Source organism: Haliaeetus albicilla, chromosome 12 (genome assembly GCF_947461875.1).
Source record: "Haliaeetus albicilla chromosome 12, bHalAlb1.1, whole genome shotgun sequence".
NCBI classification, from domain to species: domain Eukaryota; kingdom Metazoa; phylum Chordata; class Aves; order Accipitriformes; family Accipitridae; genus Haliaeetus; species Haliaeetus albicilla.
Window position 1 is genome coordinate 12429655 of NC_091494.1, and position 21617 is coordinate 12451271.

Sequence of the window (21617 nt, forward strand, 5' to 3'; positions counted from 1 at the left end):
GGTTATATATGACTTTCCTGGCGGACAGGGAAGGGGGGGAAAGTCTGTCGTGCCACTTTGTGAGCAATTACTGCCTATAGAGATTTTTATGAATTACCTGGAAACTGCCTCAAAAGTTGCAGTTAAAGCAAACTTTTGTTTAAGCATTAACGTCTAAATCAGTTTTACGTCAGCTACCAGTAGAATTTGCATAACAAAGTTAAGAGCAACAACTAGAGAGCTCATTCTTGAAATTCTTTTGGGTATTTAAAAGCATTATCTCCAGAATTAAAATAACTTCAGTTACTTTGTGCTTGAATACCAAGCCAGTACTGACCTGATTTCTATTGACACTAGTGTCATGAAACTAGTTTAGCAACAACAGTAGCATCTCTTAAAGGATATCACCAAAGCTACATCTCAACATTGGTCACATTCTCATACAGGTATTATTCAGTCTATTCCTTCTCTTTTAAAGACAGAAAGGCATATAGTAAAGCTAGGTAAGTATCTCTAAGGTTAAATCTGAATTAAACCCGGTAAATGGTCTCTTATGATAAATTGTTCATTTTATTTTAAAGCATTAGTTAAGAGAAAAATAATCTTAACAGCATCAACATGGCAAAACACACTGTCAAGGAACACATTTGAAAGGTGCTTATGATGTACCTTCTAGGCTGTCCAGCTTGAAAAGGAATTCCCACCTATTAATCTGGAGAATGAGTAATGGGCAAGAGAAACAAGCTTCCCTTCTCTTCCATGCCCCATGCCCCATTTGTGCCTTACCTGGAGATACTATTGAGAGATGTAATGGAACAGGTTCAGTCTTAATGCTCACATGACTGTGATGGTACGTAAAGACACTTCTTACCATGGTTTAATACTAACAGTTCCTAACCATGCAATTAACAGTTTGAGATTCACATGCAACATTTTACAAACCTGAGGGAAATGAATTATATGTTTAGATATTGTTCTGAGTACATTTGTGACATACGTTGGGTGTTGCATCATTCTTCTTCTCTGGACCTCCATCCTCTGGATCACTTCATGAGGATGTAGCCTCTGTGCTGGAGGTGCTGTTGCAGGGATGTGATGGGATATAGGCTGGTGTGTTGCAGGAAGATGCTGTGGTATTGGAGCTGCTGCATTGGCTAAAGGATGAGTTGGTGGTGGAGGTGGAGGTGGAACAGGATGAGAAGATGCATGAGAGGAGATTGACGGATGGAAGGGATGCACTGGATGAGGGATAACATAATCTACTTGAGGTGGAGGTTGTGGCTGTGGAGGAGGATTTCCATGAGAGTGAGGACATGCAGAAGCTTGATGGTGAAGAGGTCTGGTCAAAGAAGCATCTGCAATGAAAACATCAGGTGCTTTTAATTTGGTCAGTAGCAGGCTTTGATTTAAATTTATTTTAAAAAGTATCTTCACACAGGGCTTCAATATTATTACATCAGTGTAAACAGTGGCAACATGGGAATATGTGTTTATGCAATTTTTAAATAAAGCGATTCCAGCAATATACCCTACAAAAAACCCACACCTTCTGCAGCCAAAAGTATTCCACTTGCCAATGTTGGTAAAAAGAAAAAAAAAAAAAATCTGTGTGATACATGCTAAAAAAGGTTATGTGGTGAGAAATTTTACTTCAAGTTTGTTGTTTAATTTTTTAAAAATTCAATCCCCCCCAAGTCCACTACTCTGTGGAGACAATAAAATTCAAAAAAAGAAATCACAAACACATGAGTTGACTGTCTGAGCTTGCTTGTTGCGGGGGGGTGGGACAGCGGACGGACCAAGGAAAAATAAAAAGGCATTGCTAAAATACAAAGGGGATGAAAAATATTTTCATAGTAAGTACAGTTTTTGAACTCTGAATATTATTAAGGTCTCTCAAAAGAAAATATTTTAACTTCACCTTGATCCTGTTCAAATCCTCTATATAAGCTGAACTGTTTAAATACATTTCTTAATGTGTTTTGCTGGGCCAGTTCTAAGATTGAAGCAAGCCGATAGTAAGAGTCTTCATATGTGGTCAGGGAAGCTGTTTTCTTGTTTGTTTGGTTACCCCCCCAGGTACCCAGTACTTATCAGTACTTACAAGGAGAATGCATATAATGCCGACAGGAAGAGAGCGATGCCTGAGGAGGTTGGGGCTGTGGCTGCGCAACCATGCTTGATCCATATCCGTCTATTGTTACTGATTGGCTTGGGCCAGCACCAGCCTGATGCCCATAAATTGCAGTTCGAGATGAAGAACCAGGACAGCAGGGGTCAAAAGCAGATGTTCCATGAAAAGCACCACTTCCATGACTTCTTACACCACTGCTGCTTAAGTCTACTGGCAATGCCTGCTGCGTAAACAAACCATCTTTTTTCAAGCAATTCTTCAGACATTGAAAACAAAGTCACCCTCAAACATAATGTGATAAAAAATAAAAATAAATACTGTCACAGGCAACTGGGATCCAAATTTCTAAGTTTTAAGGCTCAACTCTGGAACATTCTTTAGTTATGGTTAACATTTCTTATTCCTAAGTTCTCAAAACTGGTAGGAGAGACTAAATTCGTTACACTAGATTGTGTAAAAAAAACCAAAAACCCTATGATGGATAAATAGTGAGTATATGGAAGCTACATGAATTGAAATATTTGGAGGCAAAACCCAATATTTAGCATTTTCAGTTGTGCCAAACGTACTACGCTTAAAACAGAAACCAGACTAACAGTTCTGCATGTTTTAAATTAAATTTGCACAGTATTGTTCTTACTTATAACCATATTGTTTTAGACCTGTGATTTAGACCTGTGACTTAGAAAGTCTTAAAAAACAATGCTTTTAGAAGCACAACTCTTTTATACCTTTTATAAACAGAACACTAGACTTGATTTTTTCTTCCCTTAAAGCAGCTCAATTATTTGCATTGCAAAACTGCTATGATTGGCAGACTATATTTCAAGTTATTTATGTTTGGTTTGCTTAAACAGCCACTATCATCTTACAGTCATCAAGAGGAAGTCAGCTGTCAATGATTACTTGTTGGATTATGACTTTCTGTAAAATTTCAATTTTTTGTGTCTATATATTATAGTTCAAATTTTTCTTTTAGTTCCCTTCTATAATGCCTGCTACAGAACAAGAGAATAATCCACAATTCAGCATCCTATTCTATTCTCTCATATCTGTAACAACTTCAAATTGCAAAGGGAGAGTCACAAGAATTAAACATGCCTGGTCATGGTAACTGGTGCCAGAACTGCTGCTTGCTCCACAAGGTGCAGGCACTGGAGGAGGCCTTTCAACAGGGCAGCTGGAGTCACTGAACGAAGGAGATAGTGGAACAGCTGGGTGAGGGTTGTGGTGGTGGTGGTGGTGATGTTGAAAGTGGTGGCCATGCTGCTGAAAGCAGCTTGTATGTGGGTGCCCCAATGCATGATGAGTCTGTGAAGGTCCTCCACAAGGAGAATGCTGAGGGCAGCACGATGGTAACCTTGGCATGGCCGGAGGGCCAGTTTCCAGTGTCGTGTTAGATGCAGTTCTTCTTATATCATCTTGAAGATAAAGAAAGTTAATATTGAAGTGAAAGAAATTAGTAAAGCTGATCACCATAAGGCACTGTCTTAAATAGAAAAAAGATTTGTACTTCATGATTAAATAATTAACCAGTTGAAAAACAGATCTAGACTAAAACAAAACAAACTGGATACAAAAAAGAAGATTTAGCTATGCCTGCCAAATGAACCAAAACTGAATGGTTCAGGTGGATGTACTCACAGGAACCACTAGAGGACGTGAACTGACACTTGCCTTACTCCACTAATTTAAGTCATATTATCAGCAGGGAAAGGAGGAAAGATCGTCCCTGTGGTTAGGGTGCAGAGACCTCAAATTCCTGTGCAACTGTGGTCAGCTCAGGTTTTTCATACCTCACCTGACTTGCAGACAGGGGCAGAGCACCCATGTTTCAGAGATGTTATGAGTGCTACCTGTATATACAGCTCTATTATAGGTCAGTATCTATACAGATCTGTGTAAGTGTGCTTCCAGTCAAGTAATCTACAGGGGGAGGATGAAGGAATCTACATACATCCTTCACTTCCTTACAGTACACATTAAAAAAAACATCCCTGTAACACACTGCAACGAAAGACTTAATTCCCTGTGAACTACATTCCACCTCCTCAAAAAGCAAGGATGTGGTTCATTAGGTATAACCAAATCATTCCAACAGGCAAAAGCAGAAGGTTCCAGCGTAACTTCCTTCATCTTTGGGGAGAAATCAGTGATCTTTCTCAGATTCCTGTCCTCTTAACTTATTACTGTTACGTCCAGTACTAAAAGTTCACATGCTGTTTAATCTAGAGAATGCTGATTAACTTCCTCTACCTCCTTTGTACTAGGAGGCAACACAACAGTTTAGAAAGCTCTCTTATTCTGTACCTCCAGCTGAAGTACCAGCAGTGCCGCCACTGGGAAGACTAGAAGTCGTCTCTGGTGCTGCAGGGGGCTGGCTGTTGGAGACGTTTGGAGCTGCATCAGAGGCCTGCTCTGAGGTAGACGTACTAGAACTGTTACTGGAAGCAGAACTCACGACCTGTGGCTCCACTCTAGCTGACGTGGTTGGCACAACTGTTGGCTCTAGCGAAATAAAAAAGCTTTCATGTTCTTTAAGATTTAAAAGCTGCTGGCTGTTTTTTTAATTGTTGTTGCTAGTTTTTGATTATTTTAAAAGAAATTCTAGATTCTGGTCTTGCCAGATGCTAGGAAGTCGGAACACAAAAGCCTGACAGGTACAAAATAAAAAAATTAATTCTGTTTCACTCGTGTGTGGGGAAAAAAAAAATATCTTTTTTTTTTAAAATCAACTCAAATTTTAAGAATTAATACAAAATCAATTCCCAACCAAATCTGACATATCAAGTTTTATTTACTGAATAAAATACTACTAGAAAGGAAATTAAATTACTTTAGTACTTTATGACGAAAACACTTGCTGAAATCTTTCATAAATCCACAGGCAAACTACTCTATGATTAAGTATTACCCTTACCATTTTTTTAATGCCTACAAAGCGCAGAAAAATTTTTAGATAACTAACCAAGAACAGCATAATAACATCTAAACTAGCAGTACTACTGTACACACTTTAATCATTCTAGACACATAGTACTAAAGGCCATAGCAAGATAAATTTGGTTTCTAGTCTCAATACACATTAAAAGCAGATTCATTAAATCAGTATTTGAGACTTCTGTTAAAAGTACATACGTGTTCATTTTGCATATTGTAAAGGTAATAGTCAGCAATACATTTATCTGAATCCAGGGAAATACACCAAATACTTGGTAAATCTTGTTCTCTACTACACAACTGTAAACAGGTTAAAATTTAGAAAGATACTTGGTGGCATAATTAAAATTCAGTTTTGAAAAAGTCTGCCTTTGACTGTAAGTTTGAAATTTCTCTCTAATTACTGACAAGGCAATGACATGACTAGGAATATGAGATACCATAAAAGGGAATATCATCAGAAACAGCTCAGTTTTTTTCAGTAAAAATGTCTGCATGGGTATCAGAAAAAAAAAGCACCAAGATACTTCAAATACTTCTCTTACACAAAGTCTTAAAATAAAATATGACTGGTTTTCAAGATTTCTCTCTATATCTAGTAGGTATATCAGCAACTCAGTGAGCAAAGGAATAAACATATCTCCCTTCTTGCAAGTCTTCCAACTCATCACATTAAAAAAACATGACCTGATACCTACATTTAAATTGCTTTGGATTTTGATGTGGCATTCCGATATACTATTTTTATTTAAAGGAAAATATTTTGGGAGAAATGTATTAATGCTTAAACTCAGAAAAAACCCAGCAAGTATATAGGACACGTATAGCCTAACATTGATATGTGATCACACAGTGCTCAAGACTGGATGCTAATAGATTCTGAAAGCAATCCTGCAGTCAGACAATTCTCAATTCTATCAGCCTCAATCACCCTGCTAGCCTGTTACTGTTTTGACTCACCATCAGCAATACAGACAGTTCTGTTTCTCCCCACCCAAACCAGTAAAAGCCAGTGGGCTTGGTCAATCTCAAACTACTAGCTAAGAGAAACTTAATTTCAACACACTTCACAGACATCAATCCAGGAAGATAGATGGAGATATGATCCTTATGCTCATGGAAGTAGCTAGCAAAGTTTTAAGACCAGTATCTTTGAAGACATCAGTGAAGTTATGATAAAGTGCATAGCTGCCTTGTAACAGTGTTAATTCAGAATTTTCATCATTTTAGACTAGTTCATGTGTGAAATTTGATGCCTCAACCCAAAAATAATATCCCTGAAATCCTGGAAGACTCATCTTAGAAAGGTATTTCCTTGGGGTGGGGGGAGAAACAGCTAGTCTTAAATATACACATTACAGAAGTAAAAGTTCATTCAGCAATAATATTTTTTAAAATTATTTCATTCCTGAATTTAAGGCTAAATTCTATAATTTGAGTTTGAAGATAATTTAAAGCAATAGATGCCTATTCCCCCTCAATAATAGAGCTGTTGGGATATTTCACAGTAAATCCATTAAGAAAATAATCTCTAAATCAACCTATCCTCTTCCTTTGAAACCATTGAACAATCAAAACCAATTCCAAACCCTTCCAACTCTCCAAACCACCCCCAAAATCAGACAACTTTAAGAATAAGATATTGCAAGATACTAGCTTGCGATGCCCTCAGGGACAGAACCACAACAGGACAAAACTTCTGTTAAACACTAAAAATAACATGCACCCAAGAAAACCCCAAAACCACCACCATGGAAAAAAAAAAACCAACACCACCTGCAAAAATGTACATGAACTTTAGTTTTTCCTTCTCTCAACTTTTGACAATACCTGGAAGTTGCTCTTATGATTTTCAGCAGGAATAGACTTGTTAAGTGCCAGTAGGTTTTAATGTTAGGAAACAATGAAAGGTTACAGCTCCAGAAACCTAACATACTTATACTTTACTAGTTTGGGGTTGTTGGTTTTTTTTCTTTTTTTACGTTATTTTCACTCCAAGGCCTGAAAGAACAGCAACTATTCCAAAGCATAAGCAGCAATAGATTTTCCTTTTATAGTGTTGTACTGAAGTAAGTGCATATTTTTAAAGAAGTAGTTCCAACCTGTTCTGTAATTTCTGGCTGGTGAGTCATCCCTCAGACACACACCCAAGTCAGTTTTGGAAGAAAAATTAGAACTAGTAGCCCCACTGGGAATGGCTAAACTTTTAATTTTAAAAGGAAGGCCGCAAGAGGATTTTCTGACAGGCTTGGAAATTAATTTATTTAGAATTGAGACTCTTTCTTAGAATGGTATGTTATAACTGATGCAATTAACTCCACTCCCCTTACACTGATGATCCTGCTTCTGAAAAAGGACAAGATTTCTCAGCCCAGAGCAACTTACCATCTTCATCCACTGTAAGGTCCACTACTTCCGCTGCATTCTGTCTCAGTGGCTGTATGACTGTGGAAATCCTACTGCGATTCCGTGGTTCTTGAGGTCGTGCAGCATGAGAACTAGAGCTTTGTCCCCAGTGTGATCTTGTGTGTCCAAGTGTTGAACGAGACCTTAAAAAAAGTAACACCTTAAGTATAAATTTTGCCATTATTAAAGTTTTCTCCTCACTGTTTGAGAATCTATTTGAAGTATTTTTTTTAATTTTTAGAAAAGCATTTGTTATGTTAAAATACCCCACTACTCTGCATTCACTAGATGTGTACTTAGAAACATTACTGCAGCATTTACCAGATAACATAATAGCAAATACCCAACAGGTAGAATTTAAAGGTCTTTAAACCATGTTCCTATTAAATACATACAAAAAAATTCACTGTGAAACCCTACAACCGCAGTCAGGCAGCAATTGTATCTGATGTTATGTTTTAACTTTGTTAATAGCAGATGAAGGGTCTCCAAATCCTATACTATTCATATGCAGTCTGAAACAGCGGATCTATGAATGATGACAGAACTGTAAAGACAATAAAAATTTGTAAATATTAAGTCCTTTGCATGTTAACTTGTGACAGAATATTTTCAGAGGATAATTTCTATGCTTTAATTTAAATTTCCAAAATGTCCTAAAAAGTGCAAAATCTCTGGACTTCTCTCTCTTGAGTATTATCTCCCTCCCCCTCCCCTAAGAATGAACACAGCTTTGTGCAACACTTAATTAAACTTAAATGAAATGTGGCTTGAGGAGAGGAAATTGTTAGGTCTGTAACCATACCTAAGGAAAGGGATGGTTTTATCTCTATAGTATAACACTTAGCACCCATTGCATTCAATTCAGCCATACAAACCCAAACACTCAAATCAATGATGCTTTGGAGTCGAAGAGGATACTGTCTTTAATTAAGGGAAGAATATTTTTACAGTACTGTATTTACCAGTTCACTCTCAAAAACCTTTGACTCCCCAGTATTTACATAAATCAAGTGGCACTTATTTCCAATTTGGAAAAACAATGTACTCAGACTTCAGAAATTCAGAAGAGGAAAATGTAAGAAAAGGCAGTGACTTCACTGAAAACAAACAAACCCCACTGCACAAATCACCATGGAGCTCAGTCTACATTTCTGTTCTGCCTGTACTCCCTTCACCCTTATCTGTCTAATTCACTAACAAAGATCAATGTATTCTCCTGTAGTGCAAAAAGTATGCTTGCTACAGTATTCTCAACTGGCTTACACTTCAAGTCCACTTCAGTAGTCACTGTAATTTAAAGATTGCGTTGGTTCAAATAGGCACATTTTCTTTAAAGTTTGGATTTACATAATGTCCACATTGATTTGTGTGTGCTTTGTGTGTGTCCTACTAACAATCCAGAATGAAATTTACCTCCCAAGCCCCTTTACAAACTTTACTATTACACTCTGCTGTTCCAAGGTGCACTTTGGAAATACAAGAAGAGATTAAGTTCCCACCTTCTACTTCATCTTCCCCTTCCCTTCAGTTAACTAAGAGCTAAAGTTCATGGGACCACCTCGGGTTTGGTAGTAAAAGAGAGGAGAAATTAGCTGTGGAAGGGTACACAGGATTGCCAGTGTTCACTTCTCTCACAGAAGTCCAGCTCCATATCAAAACCAGTGCAGTACCTACTACATCCATATTTTTTGTTTTTCAATGCAAGCTGTAAATTCAACAATAAGAAATTTCTTTGGATTTCTTGCAGAAAAGAACAAGCAGACAACATGACAAAGCATCAAACTTGAGACGAAGAGAAATAAGGCCTAGCATACAACTGTACAGTGAGCTGATAACGTTTAGGAGTTTTTGAATCAGGTATGATTTCAAGCAAAGATGGAGGTGGAAAGGATGGACTACTGAATTGAAACAGTCTTAAAGTTAGAGGTCTGGGTCTTTATTTCCTTGTTATGATTAAATAGGACATTATTCTGAACGACTAATGAGTATGTTAGCTATACAGTGCTGTGTATATTCAGTCTGTGGCTGAGTCCATGTAATTTCAAAATGGCTAGGTTAGTCCACCTCTGAAGTGTGTATGACCAAATTGTTTAGTCCATTTAATGCTAAGATGACTCTCAACCAGATCTTAATAGCTTTTTCACAATCAGAAAAGGATTGTTAGTGAAGGCTTCATGGCATTTTGGTAGATACTGTCTATCTCATCCTCCTAGCTATGATTTCAGCTGCTACACTGCTGCTTGAGATGCAGTTTATTTTACATCAAAGATTTAACTTTCTCTGTGCTTTTGAAAGTGGCCCTATCTTGATGGAGAAGGGAGGAGGAGGGAATAACCATCAGCACGTAACAATTTCTTGATGGAATATGGCGCACTGGGCAAAATGAAGGACATGGAGGAAGAAACTAACACATGGATTTCTGTATGTTATTTTCTCAAACATGAGACTCTGCAATGTAAGAAAAAGTGATAAATTTCTATATGCACATGACCAAGTGAGGCTTCAACATGCTACCAACTGCACTTCACCAGCGACCACTCAGAAAAGAAGCAGAAGAGCATTAGCATCTTGATTTCACAAGGCAAATACAAATCAGACAAGTAATTAAGCTGCTCTGGTAACAAAAGAACCAACAAAGGGATGCAGTCACAAAGTTTTTGGGTAATTTCTTGGTTTAAATTGTGAGTAAGATTTTTGGGTCTGCTATTCTTAGTTGTGGGATAAACTCAAAGAAACTGCAGCTTAACAGTTCCCACTAAAAGTGTTTTTCTCAAGACAAATGATTTTAACGGGGTTTAGTTTCAGAATAGTTTCTTTAAGAGTGAATGAAAGTAAGGAATTTTTTTTTGTGAGCACTCTCCTTCTTACTTCTAGGAGGCCAAAATGAGTAGCTATCCACTGGACAATTTTACATTGATGCTACTGATAAAGTATACTATGTGTGGTTTAGGATCAAGCACTATGTATTCATTGCTGAGCAATGGTGTCCCATTACTGCTTTTTCCAGAGTCCACGGCCAGTTTAATCTGATCTTCTTACTGTTAGGAAAATAACAATCATCAGAGTAGGATTTCACTAACAGAGTGGAGGAGGATGACAAGAAATAAATGCTGGAAGGGAGTGGGGGACAGAGGGGGAGGAATTCTTAAAGCCCACACAATATTACACTTAAGACAAGAGACAGCAAACCTTAAAAACGAGCACAAATTCTACTATTTGCTGTCATGACAAGCAAGGCAGGACCTGTAGAGTTACCCAGAAAGTCTGGTTGAAGGCACCGCAGAAAGAAACCCTTTCTCTCATGTAGTAGCTCTCTAAAGCTTTTTCATTATCTGCTCCCCATTCAGCTTTACTACCTTTTTCTTTGAGAGAAATGTTCTTGGAACGTTCCATTTCTATGTTTTTTACCTATCCTGCCCACAACACATCAATAATAGTGCAAGATGATCTCATATCCTCTAACATGCTCCTGGTTCTACATCACAACAGATTCTTTGCCTCAACATTTGCAACACAAAACTATTTTTTTTTGTCTCTAGCTTTTCCAACTCTAAACACAAATTTTGAGTTTCTAAGGGATCCAGGTGTGTTGTCTGGAGAATGTTGGCTTCCTCCTTTCTTCCAATAGTCGTCTTCTCTCCCACAAAAAAATTTGGTATGACTGAAAGGAGGATTCAGGAAGAGACAGATTAAACACTTCATGAATTTTCTTTCCTCCTTACTGATCTTTAGCACTAAAATGGCCAATAAACTTGTATGTACACTGAACCATCAGCTGGCCTTCAGGTATTAGCAACTTCATTCACTAAAAAAAACCCCTGCATTCAAGTGCATCGATTCCTTTCAAAGTAAGTTTCACCTGTAAATTGTAAATAAATAAAAATATTCCTATATGGCCACTTGTTTAAAACTATTTTTTAAAAAATAATGCTTTTTATCTTCCATTTAGGAAGGTACAGAAACCAGCTTTAACAGGCTTAAATATCTCAACCATACATTCTTACCACAGCTTAAATTTAGAGCCTACTATTAGATTAATCTTTTCTTTACTAAGGTCAAGATTAGCATGTCAGAATTTTAATTTTTTTGAAATTGTCAGGTGTAAAGTTGCAACTTCCCTGCAGAATGCTTTGTATAAAGACAAGCATCGAAGTGACAGCCTCCAGAATTTAAGTAAACTTTTTCAAATCTACAATCTTTTTCACTACTATCAATGTGCACTCTGTAAGTCCATATATTACTGTGGGGATATACACTGCTACTCAACTAACAATTGAGTTTTGAAAAAAATACAAGTTGTTAGTTCTAGAGTATTCAGTGTATATAACAAGCATTAAAAATGTTAGCCTCAGATTTCACAGAAAAAAGCAAGCAGTACTATGAAGCGTCAAAAGAGGTATCTTCATTTTTGCATTTCTGATTTGACTTTTTTTTTTTACTTTCATCCAAATATACACTTTTGCCTGTAAGTAACCATTTATTTCACTCTGAACAGTATTCTGAGTTCAGTAAATAACCTTCATAATGTTCAGTTTGCTTACAGCATTTATATTTATAATTTTATACTGAACTATCATTTAGATGTCCCAGAGCTGCCTTACATTGTGGTTGGCAAAACTAATATGCTTGAAAACACAGGAAAACCTCCAGAGGAAATATTCTATGTTCAAAGTATAAAAGACTAGTTTAGAAGTTTCTGATATTTCAGGCTCAAGATTTGAATTTAAGACTCTTCCTCCTCATAGCAAACTTCCTGGAATTGTTGTCTTACTGCTGGTTTGTTTTTTTGTTTTTTTGTTTTTTTTTTTAAACATTGAATCATGGCTTTTTCCAATACAAAGTAAAACCCAATTATTTCTTTAATCTTCGCCCCAAAAGTAAAACTTAATTTGACCATTCTGTTATGATATTAATAAAGATAAATAATCAAACGCCTTTGAGAAATCTGCGTATCAGAAGGTCTAACAAACCAAACAGGCCAAAAAATTAAATGCACCAGAAACTGCCCTTGGTTCAATCTCCTCCTCACTTAAGGCACCAGTAAAGACACTAATGACATCAATAAAAATCTCAGGAGGGGTTGCTGCCACCGTTTTGGCTGTAGCATTGCAGAAGGTGAGGGAAGAAAGAAGTAATTTTTTCAAGTCTTTTATGGCTACTACACAAAACATTTCTTATTGATGCTAGGAAGACAGCTGTTTATTTTTTAAAAGCATCTTATCTGTCTTTAATGAGGTTTGAATTAATGTTCTATAAGCACAATCACTTTCATCTAGCCTAATTTTTTACTCTTTAAAGCTTTATATGCAAGTTATAAGTGGCTAAAGCATTAACTTGATCTAGCTCAAGTCTGTCCAAGCATACACGTTGCTTCAGAAGTTTTTTAATGACTCTTCTCAACAAATACATTCATGTGGATAAATCAACTACTTCTAGAAACGTGTTTCTAATCACCTCAAGACAGAGCATCTGTTGATTCTGCAGCTTCTGTTTTCTTTTAAACAGAAGGAAATATAAAGAAACATATTGTTGAAGAATTTTTAAAATGTTGATTTCGACCATCTCTCCCCACTTCCTCTTTGCTATAGATTCAGGCTGCATACTTTTGTGAGTATGATGTCCTTTGTGTGTCAAAGTTTAACAAAAAATTTAGTTAGTTCCTAGTGCTCACAAAATCTACATTATGCACACATTTGTCTTAAACATAAAGTTGGTTTGTTCAATGTGATATTTATTACAATAGAAGTGATTTTTGCAGGAAAACTTGTCTTATTTTAAATTTAAAACTGCATTAGTGAAAGCGCTATCTGACGACAAACAGATGGAATGTTTTCATAATTTACTGCCTATTGTTCCTTTGTCATTATTTTATAAAAAGTGGATAGTCATTCTTTGTATTCTACAATTTTGTCTTCATGTTCACCAATATGAAAACATACGTAATAGGCAGCCATCTCCAACAGTCCCATGCACATGACAATTTCAAGTTTTCTTCTTCAAGGAACTCCACTTTAATAGCTTCTGCAAAATGTGACAAATATGGAACAAAACTTCCAGAGAGGCATAGAAGAACATGAAAGCATACACACCAGCAGCTTCAAAAACGTAGGATGCTTTCCTGAGAAATGCTCAGTTAATCCCTAGATAGTCAACTCAGTCTAAACTTTCTCTCTCTACAATCTCACTGTACAGTTTTGTTTCCCCAAAATTCTGCTCATCAGTCACACCAACTACAACCACCTCAACAATTCCAGATTAGTTGAATTGTCAAGCTTTGGCAAAGCTGTGGTTTGGGGTTTTTTGTTTGTTTGTTTCTTTGGGGTTTTGTTTTTTTGTTGTTTGGGTTTTGGGGTTTTTTTTCTGTTTAATCAAAAAATGCATACTATGCATCCCGGTTAGAATTTCTGTGACATTACCTTACAGGCTTTTAATGATACAGAGCCTTCTGACAAACTTGGAGTCAAGCCAAGTTGTATTAACAACTAGATGCCAGTCTCACCTGTAGCTTTCACCAACTGTGACAATCTCCACTTCACTATCTGTTGAGGTAACATTTATTTCTTCATTAGCAGTGACCTGGGGAGTGGAGGATGCTTCAATCACCACAACATCTTCATCAATACTTCCTGATGAGGAAAAAGGAAGAAGAAAGTTTGTATACTTCCATCTATCTCAGGAATTGTCATTATAAGAGACTATTATTTTCCTAGACTTAAAATACATATAGGTAGAGAATTTCATGGTGTATGTCAAAACTTTAGGTGCAACTGTCAAATACATGACCTAATTATTACAGGTAGCAATTCTGCTGTAAATATTGAAGTAAAAAAAGGAAAGGGGACAGAAGATTGGGGGGTGTGTGTGTAAGATATGCAAGCTTACATTCTACTGGAAGCAATTACGGTGAATTTTATTAGCTGTAATACCAATGAAATTCAGTCATTTAATATAAAAACACACTTTCAAACTAGCAAAGCAGTGGAGGTTAGAAATCACAAACTACCATTCTGAGATTTGCAAATTTCTTCAAGAAAAGTGCTTGAAGAATTTGGTCTCTTCCAAGTCAATACTTACATCTTGTATGGACTGACTGTTCTCAGCTGCTCTACCCAATGACAAGGCAGGGTCGATTATTCCCCCCCAAGTACCAACATTTTTGTATTTTGAAAAAACAAGTTGCATTACTTATTTTCCAATGGCCTTTGCTTGTTTCTGATCATCCTTATCCCAGAGAGACTGGTGCCTGAAGGTGGAAAGAGTGATGCTTCCAAATATTGGTGTTCACCAGTTCTCACGATCAGAAGGAATACGTGACAAAATTAATTCTCAGAACTTGCAAGAAAATTTGGGGAAAAGCTGAAAACATTACAGTGCCTAAAAAACAAAGTCACATGCTAAAATTGAAAATACAGAGAGGCCAATTACTCAAAGTGAAAGAAAGGCAGCAAAAGTCATCATCACATTCAGAAGAATGTGAATGTCATGCTTTTGACGTCTTGCAAATCATGGACAAACAAGCAACAGCTTCCTCACACAAAACTATCTTAGCTGCTTCTCAGACAAAACCAGCTAGCCAAGCAGTCATTGAAAAATCAGTTAGAAAAACAAAACTATTTTTCCCCATCTCTGTGCTTCTAAACACGTGGTTCTCTGAATTACAGTAAGTTTGAGAGCACTCCTGGGAGTCCACATGTCCTCAGGCTCAATATTTATTGAAATTTATGACAGGTGCAAAAGCAGGAAGATTGAGACTTAAGTATGATCTCATTACTTGTGAAAATAAAGAGCACCTCCTTGAGGACAAAATCATATGTCATGTAATTCTAGTGTGCACCTCTACCGAAATTCTGACATAAGCTTATCTCATGAAAACCAAAGGGAATTCTGAACTGAATATCTACACAGTTCAGGTACTCACCTTTGTCATGGTTTGAGAGTTCATTTTACTTAATCCTTTTTTTAAGCAAATCTTTAGTCAAGATGTGATTTTACAGACTACACAAGTCAGACTGTAGAAACCATCAGGGTTGTTACTGGATGAACAGGTTTTATGACTTCCAAAATAATAAAGAAAATCTTTAGGAAAATAGTCAAAGTTGCTGTAAGTAGGATATAGCATAGACATAGTTCAACTGTATGCTATTTCTTACTGCTCATGCTTTCTAATAGCACCCTCCCAAGTCAAAAGCACAAACTGATTAGGTTTTCATGCCATGAAGGGCTTTCCTATACAAGGAGCCAATAATACACACTTTCTTCAAAATTAAGCAGAAAAGCAACTCCTCTAAACTATGTAAATATTTGTAAGGCATTTAGTAAGAATACATTGCTGGGAAAAACCTATGAATATAAGTTATGATCATACGCAACTTTGTACCACCTTTTAAATAAAAAGCACTTTCAAGTAAGTTCTATTAGAAACACACAAAGGGGGCAAGTACATGTATGTGAACTTTGCTTATTTTAAGAACATTGCAGTAGTTTGGAGAACAGTAGATATTAGACAATCAGCCAATACAAACTGGTGTCATTACATTTATCTGAACAATAAAAAGTCAGTTGAATAGCAAAACTTCATTAACATAAGCAACACTGAAGTAATGTTCATAATCCTCATCAGGTAGCTCTTCCATAGTCAGACACTAGCCGCAGAGCCAGTAGTACTAAGTGGTATGAAAATCTAATCTTTCATTGTCAACAGGATTTACTATTTCTTCTTTGCCTCTCCTTATACATTACTACAAGGAAGAGAACACAGTTGAAACATCACAAACAAAACCACACCAGTTTGTTCTGATTTAGACAAGCTTCTACAAAGCAGAGAAAAGGATGGTGTTAAAACAAAGAAAAGTCTCTGAAATAATCTCTCAAAATGAGGTCTCAGAGGACAGCCTCTTTGACAGGCCAACAGGAATAGAGGGTGCCTGCAATACATGAGCAGCAACACAGCTATCAAGGAGAGCCCCTGGAAACTTCAGGAAGCCCGTATATAAGGGATTTATCCTAGCATTAGACCATTTCATTTACAAGGCAATTAACAATTAAAATTGCTGATACTAAAGAACAAGTGAAATTTAAGATGTCTTTTTGTATGTTCTGTAGTACCAAAGCTGGGGGGGGAGGGGGGAGAATTCACTGCCAAATGCACTTAAAATTCAAGTCTGCTCGTTTGAACTACTCCAAGCCTAATCCTAGCAAAGCCATGATGTTTTGCAGTTCTACATAATGCAACTTTGCAAGTTAAGTTAGTGTCTGAAGGTGAACTTTACTGGTACATCAGTCAGAGTAGTTCAAGATGGCTGACTTGAACCTTAGGAGTGCAAAACCCTGTAAAGCAGAAGGAAACTTTCTTTAGTGAGATGACTGACATGCAGAAATAAAACATGGATTTTCAGAGGTTTTGCTGTATTGTTTCTAAAAATATTTGCTCAAGAGAATTTTGAGGCACTCGCATGCCTTAAATATTTACCACATATGTAACTCAGGAGCCATCTGGTGAATCCAAGGCTACACGTTAGCAGTAAACAGCTGAATGTATCTTTAAGGTGTCTACATCTTTAGATGTACATGGGAATACACTTGCTATATATACACACACCTGTAAAGTAAATTTCTTAGGAAGGGCATAAAATCAACACAATTTGATATTTCAGTAAATCCCAGTTCTAATGTAACGCACAATTTACAAAACATACCGACAGCCAAGGAAAAAACCCACAACAAAACAAACAAAAATCCAAATCCAGAAATACACCAGATGACAAAATACTTGCACATCTTTGTCAGTATTACTTTTCGCCCTGCGGTCTACTTCACAGGATGCTTTATATAGTCCACATGACAAGGTATACTTCATTTATTTGCTTTTATACACGTACCAGTCACTGACCAGTCACCTTCTCTCTGGAATGAACTTCAAGCAAATTTGATCTTACTTAAAAGTATAAATATGAATACCTTACTCATTAATGTATCATCTAAATGACTGACCCTGTAAGAGAACAGCTAAATCTGTATAATGAGTGTGTTACTATACTAATCCTATACTCCTTGAAGGTAATCTCCCTTCAAGGAGAAGAGTCATTGGACTGTTGGCAGCAAAATAGTTATGCAGATCTATGACAGGTATTTTGTACTACTTTCAGCATAATACCTATGGCTATGAAACAAACAGAAAATTATCCTCCTGCGGGTATACACTATTTCTCTGTGTCATCTCCTGAATACAAAATGCAGCAAGCAAATTATACTGTAGTTGTTTGTGACTAAATTAACCTTTGGGCCACCACTGAAAAACTCATTCTACATTTTAAATGAGCTGGTTAAAAACAAAACTTCTACTGAAAATTACAGCACGAATTTTATTAGTTTCCACTGAACTTTGGGGTTTTTTTCTACTCACATCCCCGAATAATATTTTGTAGAGCATGCAAAACACCAAATTTTAGTTTACAAGTTTTGCATATCCCAACAATTCAGACCTATCAACAGCAGTCAGTAATTAGGTTTTGTACATGCCTAATAATCAGTAACAATCAGTAACTTCTTTACAGAAGCTTTTCCCCTCTTCTGAAAGCCTGTTTTACGATAGAAACCTAGTTCTCAGCCAACCTAGGGGAAGGGATAAACTACACTGGCTTGAGTCCAAATTTGAACATGGTCACAATGATAATCATCCCTTAGCAAACAAAATACTTCCCTCCAGGCCCTATATCACAAAGACAGTAAATCTGTCAGATTAAAGTACTTTATTAAGCAGAATTTAACTTATTAATATATTAATATAATATATTAAATAATAGTGTATATAGTCCAATATTTAGATCAGTAAATGAGGGTATCTTTTCCCCAAAAAGTTGTAAGATTATTTCAGAACTATAACTGCTAGGTATTGTTGACAGACCACATGCAGTTCAGGGAAGCAGGTTTTAGAATCAAATACTTTAATAATCCAGAAGTTACAAGCAAGAGACTAAGCTTTTCTCAGTAAAACGTGTAAAATATATACAATTATACTCTGTGTATAATAAATATGATTATACTATTAGTTAACTCTGAAAGAACATGGCATAACAGAGATTAATCAATCACCATCTATACAGGTACCCCTCCAAGGACATAAATAACACTGGTATAATATCCAAATTTATGTCTGGCTGCTTGTTGTCCTTCCAGGAGGTTATTTTACATCTATTTTGCAATTAATATGGTGTTTAAGTAGTTTAAATTTTACATGTAAGATAGCGAAGGAGTTTTACAATACACAATTTCAAATGAGACAGTCTGACCAAGCCATAAGTGAAAACAGAAGAGATTTAAAATAAGCAGGCAAGTTCCAGTGACAGAGATGACTTATTTTGAGTTCCAAGCTTTCACTGGATCAGACCAAGGGCCTGCTGAGGCCCACGTTCTCTCCGCCAGCTGCAGCAGGCAAAACTCTGCAGTCAGAGTAGAAAATCCAGGCTACAGTCTTTAACTGAAGCCTCTCACACCACCCAGCACCCACAACAATGTTACAGATGTCAGACAGCACTTTCTTGTCTATTCATTGCTCATGGACAGCTGTCAGCAAGTGTGTCTGTATTGGGTCTGGCTGAGATGGAGTTAAATCTCCCCACAGCAGACCTCATAGTGCTGTGTTCTGTATTGGTAGCTAGAAAGGTGCTGATAACACACCAGTGTTTTGGCTACTGCTGAGCAGTGCTTGCACAGCATCGAGGCTGTCTCTCCAACATTTCCCCCCCACCCTCACGGGCAGGCTGGGACTGGGCAAGATCTTGAGAGGGAACATAGCCAGGACACCTGACCCAAACTGACCAAATGGATATTCCATACCATGTGATGTCAGCTCAGCTTTAAAAGCAAAGTAAAGAGAGATGGAAGCAGGGGCATTCGTTATTTACATTTGTCTTCCAGAGCAACCACTATGAGTACTGAAGCCCTGCTTCCCAGGAAATGGCCAGACATTGCCTGCTGATGGGAAGTAGAGGATAAAATCTTTTGTTTTCCTTTGTGACCTTTGCTTTTGCGTTATTGAACTGTCCTTATCTTGACCCACGAGCCTTTCATTATATTTTCTCTCCCCTGTCCAGCTGAGGAGGGGGAGTGAGTCCAGCCAGGTCAACCCAGCACAGTCCTTTTTGGCACCCAGTGTGGGGCAAGACAATGGCTGGTTTGCATAAAGCATGCTATAGTTATAGTAGTTATTAAGTGACAAGCTCCTGTGCGGGTCACAGAGTTTGTCAGCTGCATTGCTTATCTCTTTATTTTGCTGAGCTTGGGAACATGTTAATACAAATAATGGCTATGTGCTTTGTCCTAACATTGATGGCCTTACTGTGCTGAGGAAGCTATTTTGCGGGGAAGTTGAAGGAACTTCAGAACATGCTAATACATACAGTGGCTATGTGCTTTGCATTGATGGCCTTGCTGTGCTGGGGGAACTATCTTCTGGAGCAGATGAGGGAATACATCTCCCTCTCCCTACCTGGCATTAATATGAATGGTTTTATCATGCAGGCTCCCAAGGTCCCTGTTCACCCCTATATGAGCTGTTTAATACTACTAATTAATACTGGTGGCATATTATGGGTTTTGTGGAATCTCGTCTCATCCTCGTGTAAGAGAAGACAACTTTTGGGTGAGGCAATACTGAAACATGCCCCAAAGCTGCCAGTCCCTGGGTGGCAGGGTGTACGGAAGGATTTGGGCAGATTCCTAGGTGAGCAGATTGCTGCCTGGCCGCTCCAATGCTGGGATAATGGGGCTGACAGTCAGCAACTGGGAGGTAAGGAAGCCCAACAGCCGGGATCCCTTGCTAGAAACCAGGGAATTGAGAGGAATTGGAAAAGAGGCACAAATTTGCAGTCTCTGGAGATGGCTCCTCTTAAGTGTGAGGGCAAGACAGCCATTCAAGGAAGATCCTGTGAACTCCTCAGGAAAGTTGACTACTGCAGATGAAGGTATCCAGTATCTGAGAGACTTAGCAGTGCTGGAAGTCATCTACAGTGATCAGATGATGATGTCTCCAAAGATCCAGAGGACATCCTGTGCACACGGGCCTTGTGGAGGAAGGTGATTCAAGGTGCCCCAGAGTCACATTCTAACAGCTGGGCAGCAATGTATTGCCCAGATATGGATACAACAACTGTGGAGAGTGCCATCTTGGCTCCAAAACTTTGAAGAAAATCTTTGTATCTCCTCATCACTAAGGGACAGTGCCTTGGCTGTTAGGGACACCCCAAGAAATCAGTCCTCTCCTGCCCCACTCAGAGGGAAAGGGAGCCCCAGGTGTATGCTGTGTGGTACACTGGTTCTTCCTGTGTGACCAAGGGGAGGACATGAGTAAGTGGGATGGTGAACCCACCTTTAAGCTAGAAGTCCGTGTACATGAACTGAGAGGGAAGACAGCTCTTAAGAAGGGGTCACCCAAGAAGGCTGTCTGTATAGTTGCTGTAGAGACCCAAGAAGGCAATCAGTGATCTCCCAGGCATAGAAGAACTGAAATCACCTCCCTTGATTCTGGCGGGGGGACTTCTGGTCTGGCATGGCAAGGGTCACACAGTGAATACTCTGACAAGGAACAGCACTAGGGGGTCCCTGCCTTTGGCCAGAAGGAGGAAAGAGATGACCGGATATACTGGACTGTGTGGATTCGATGGCCTGGCACATCAGACCCACAGAAGTATAAGGCTTTGGTAAACACTGGTGCGCAGTGTACACTGGTGCCACTAGGGTATAGGGGCACAGAACCCATGCGGATCTCTGGAGTGACAGGGGGATGCCAAGATTTGTTTGTATTGGAGGCTGAGGTAAGCCTAACAGGGGACAAGTGGGAAAAGCACCCCATTGTGACCAGCCCAGAGGCCCCTTGTATCTTTGGCATAGACTACCTCAGGAGAGGGTACTTCAAGGACCCAAAGGGGTACCAATGGGCTTTTGGTGTAGCCACTGGGAACACAGAGAAGATCAAGCAGCTATCCATCCTGCCTGGCCTCTCAGAAGATCCCTTTGTTGTAGGATTGTTGCAAGTTGAAGAACAGCAGGTGCCAACTGCTACCAGGACAGCGCACCAGCAGCAGTATCACACAAACCGAGACTCCCTGGTTCCCATCCATGAGCCGATTCATCAACTGGAGAGCCAAGGAGTCATCAG

At 38.2% G+C, this 21617-nt stretch overlaps 1 protein-coding gene across 8 annotated transcripts in view; it reads right to left on the reverse strand.

Annotated features, from left to right (window-relative positions):
- The window catches only part of RNF111 (ring finger protein 111), a 70876-nt gene that overhangs the window by 17518 nt on the left and 31741 nt on the right, over positions 1-21617 (reverse strand). For 6 of the 8 annotated variants that reach the window (XM_069798113.1, XM_069798111.1, XM_069798114.1 and 3 more), the window contains 6 exons: positions 13962-14088; positions 7439-7602; positions 4424-4621; positions 3215-3534; positions 2084-2336; positions 977-1334 (listed from right to left, as the gene is read on the reverse strand). In XM_069798113.1, the coding sequence (XP_069654214.1) occupies positions 977-1334; positions 2084-2336; positions 3215-3534; positions 4424-4621; positions 7439-7602; positions 13962-14088 (1420 nt within the window). The remainder of the gene's footprint in view (positions 1-976; positions 1335-2083; positions 2337-3214; positions 3535-4423; positions 4622-7438; positions 7603-13961; positions 14089-21617) is intronic. The other 2 variants (XM_069798109.1, XM_069798106.1) reach the window with 1 other exon arrangement.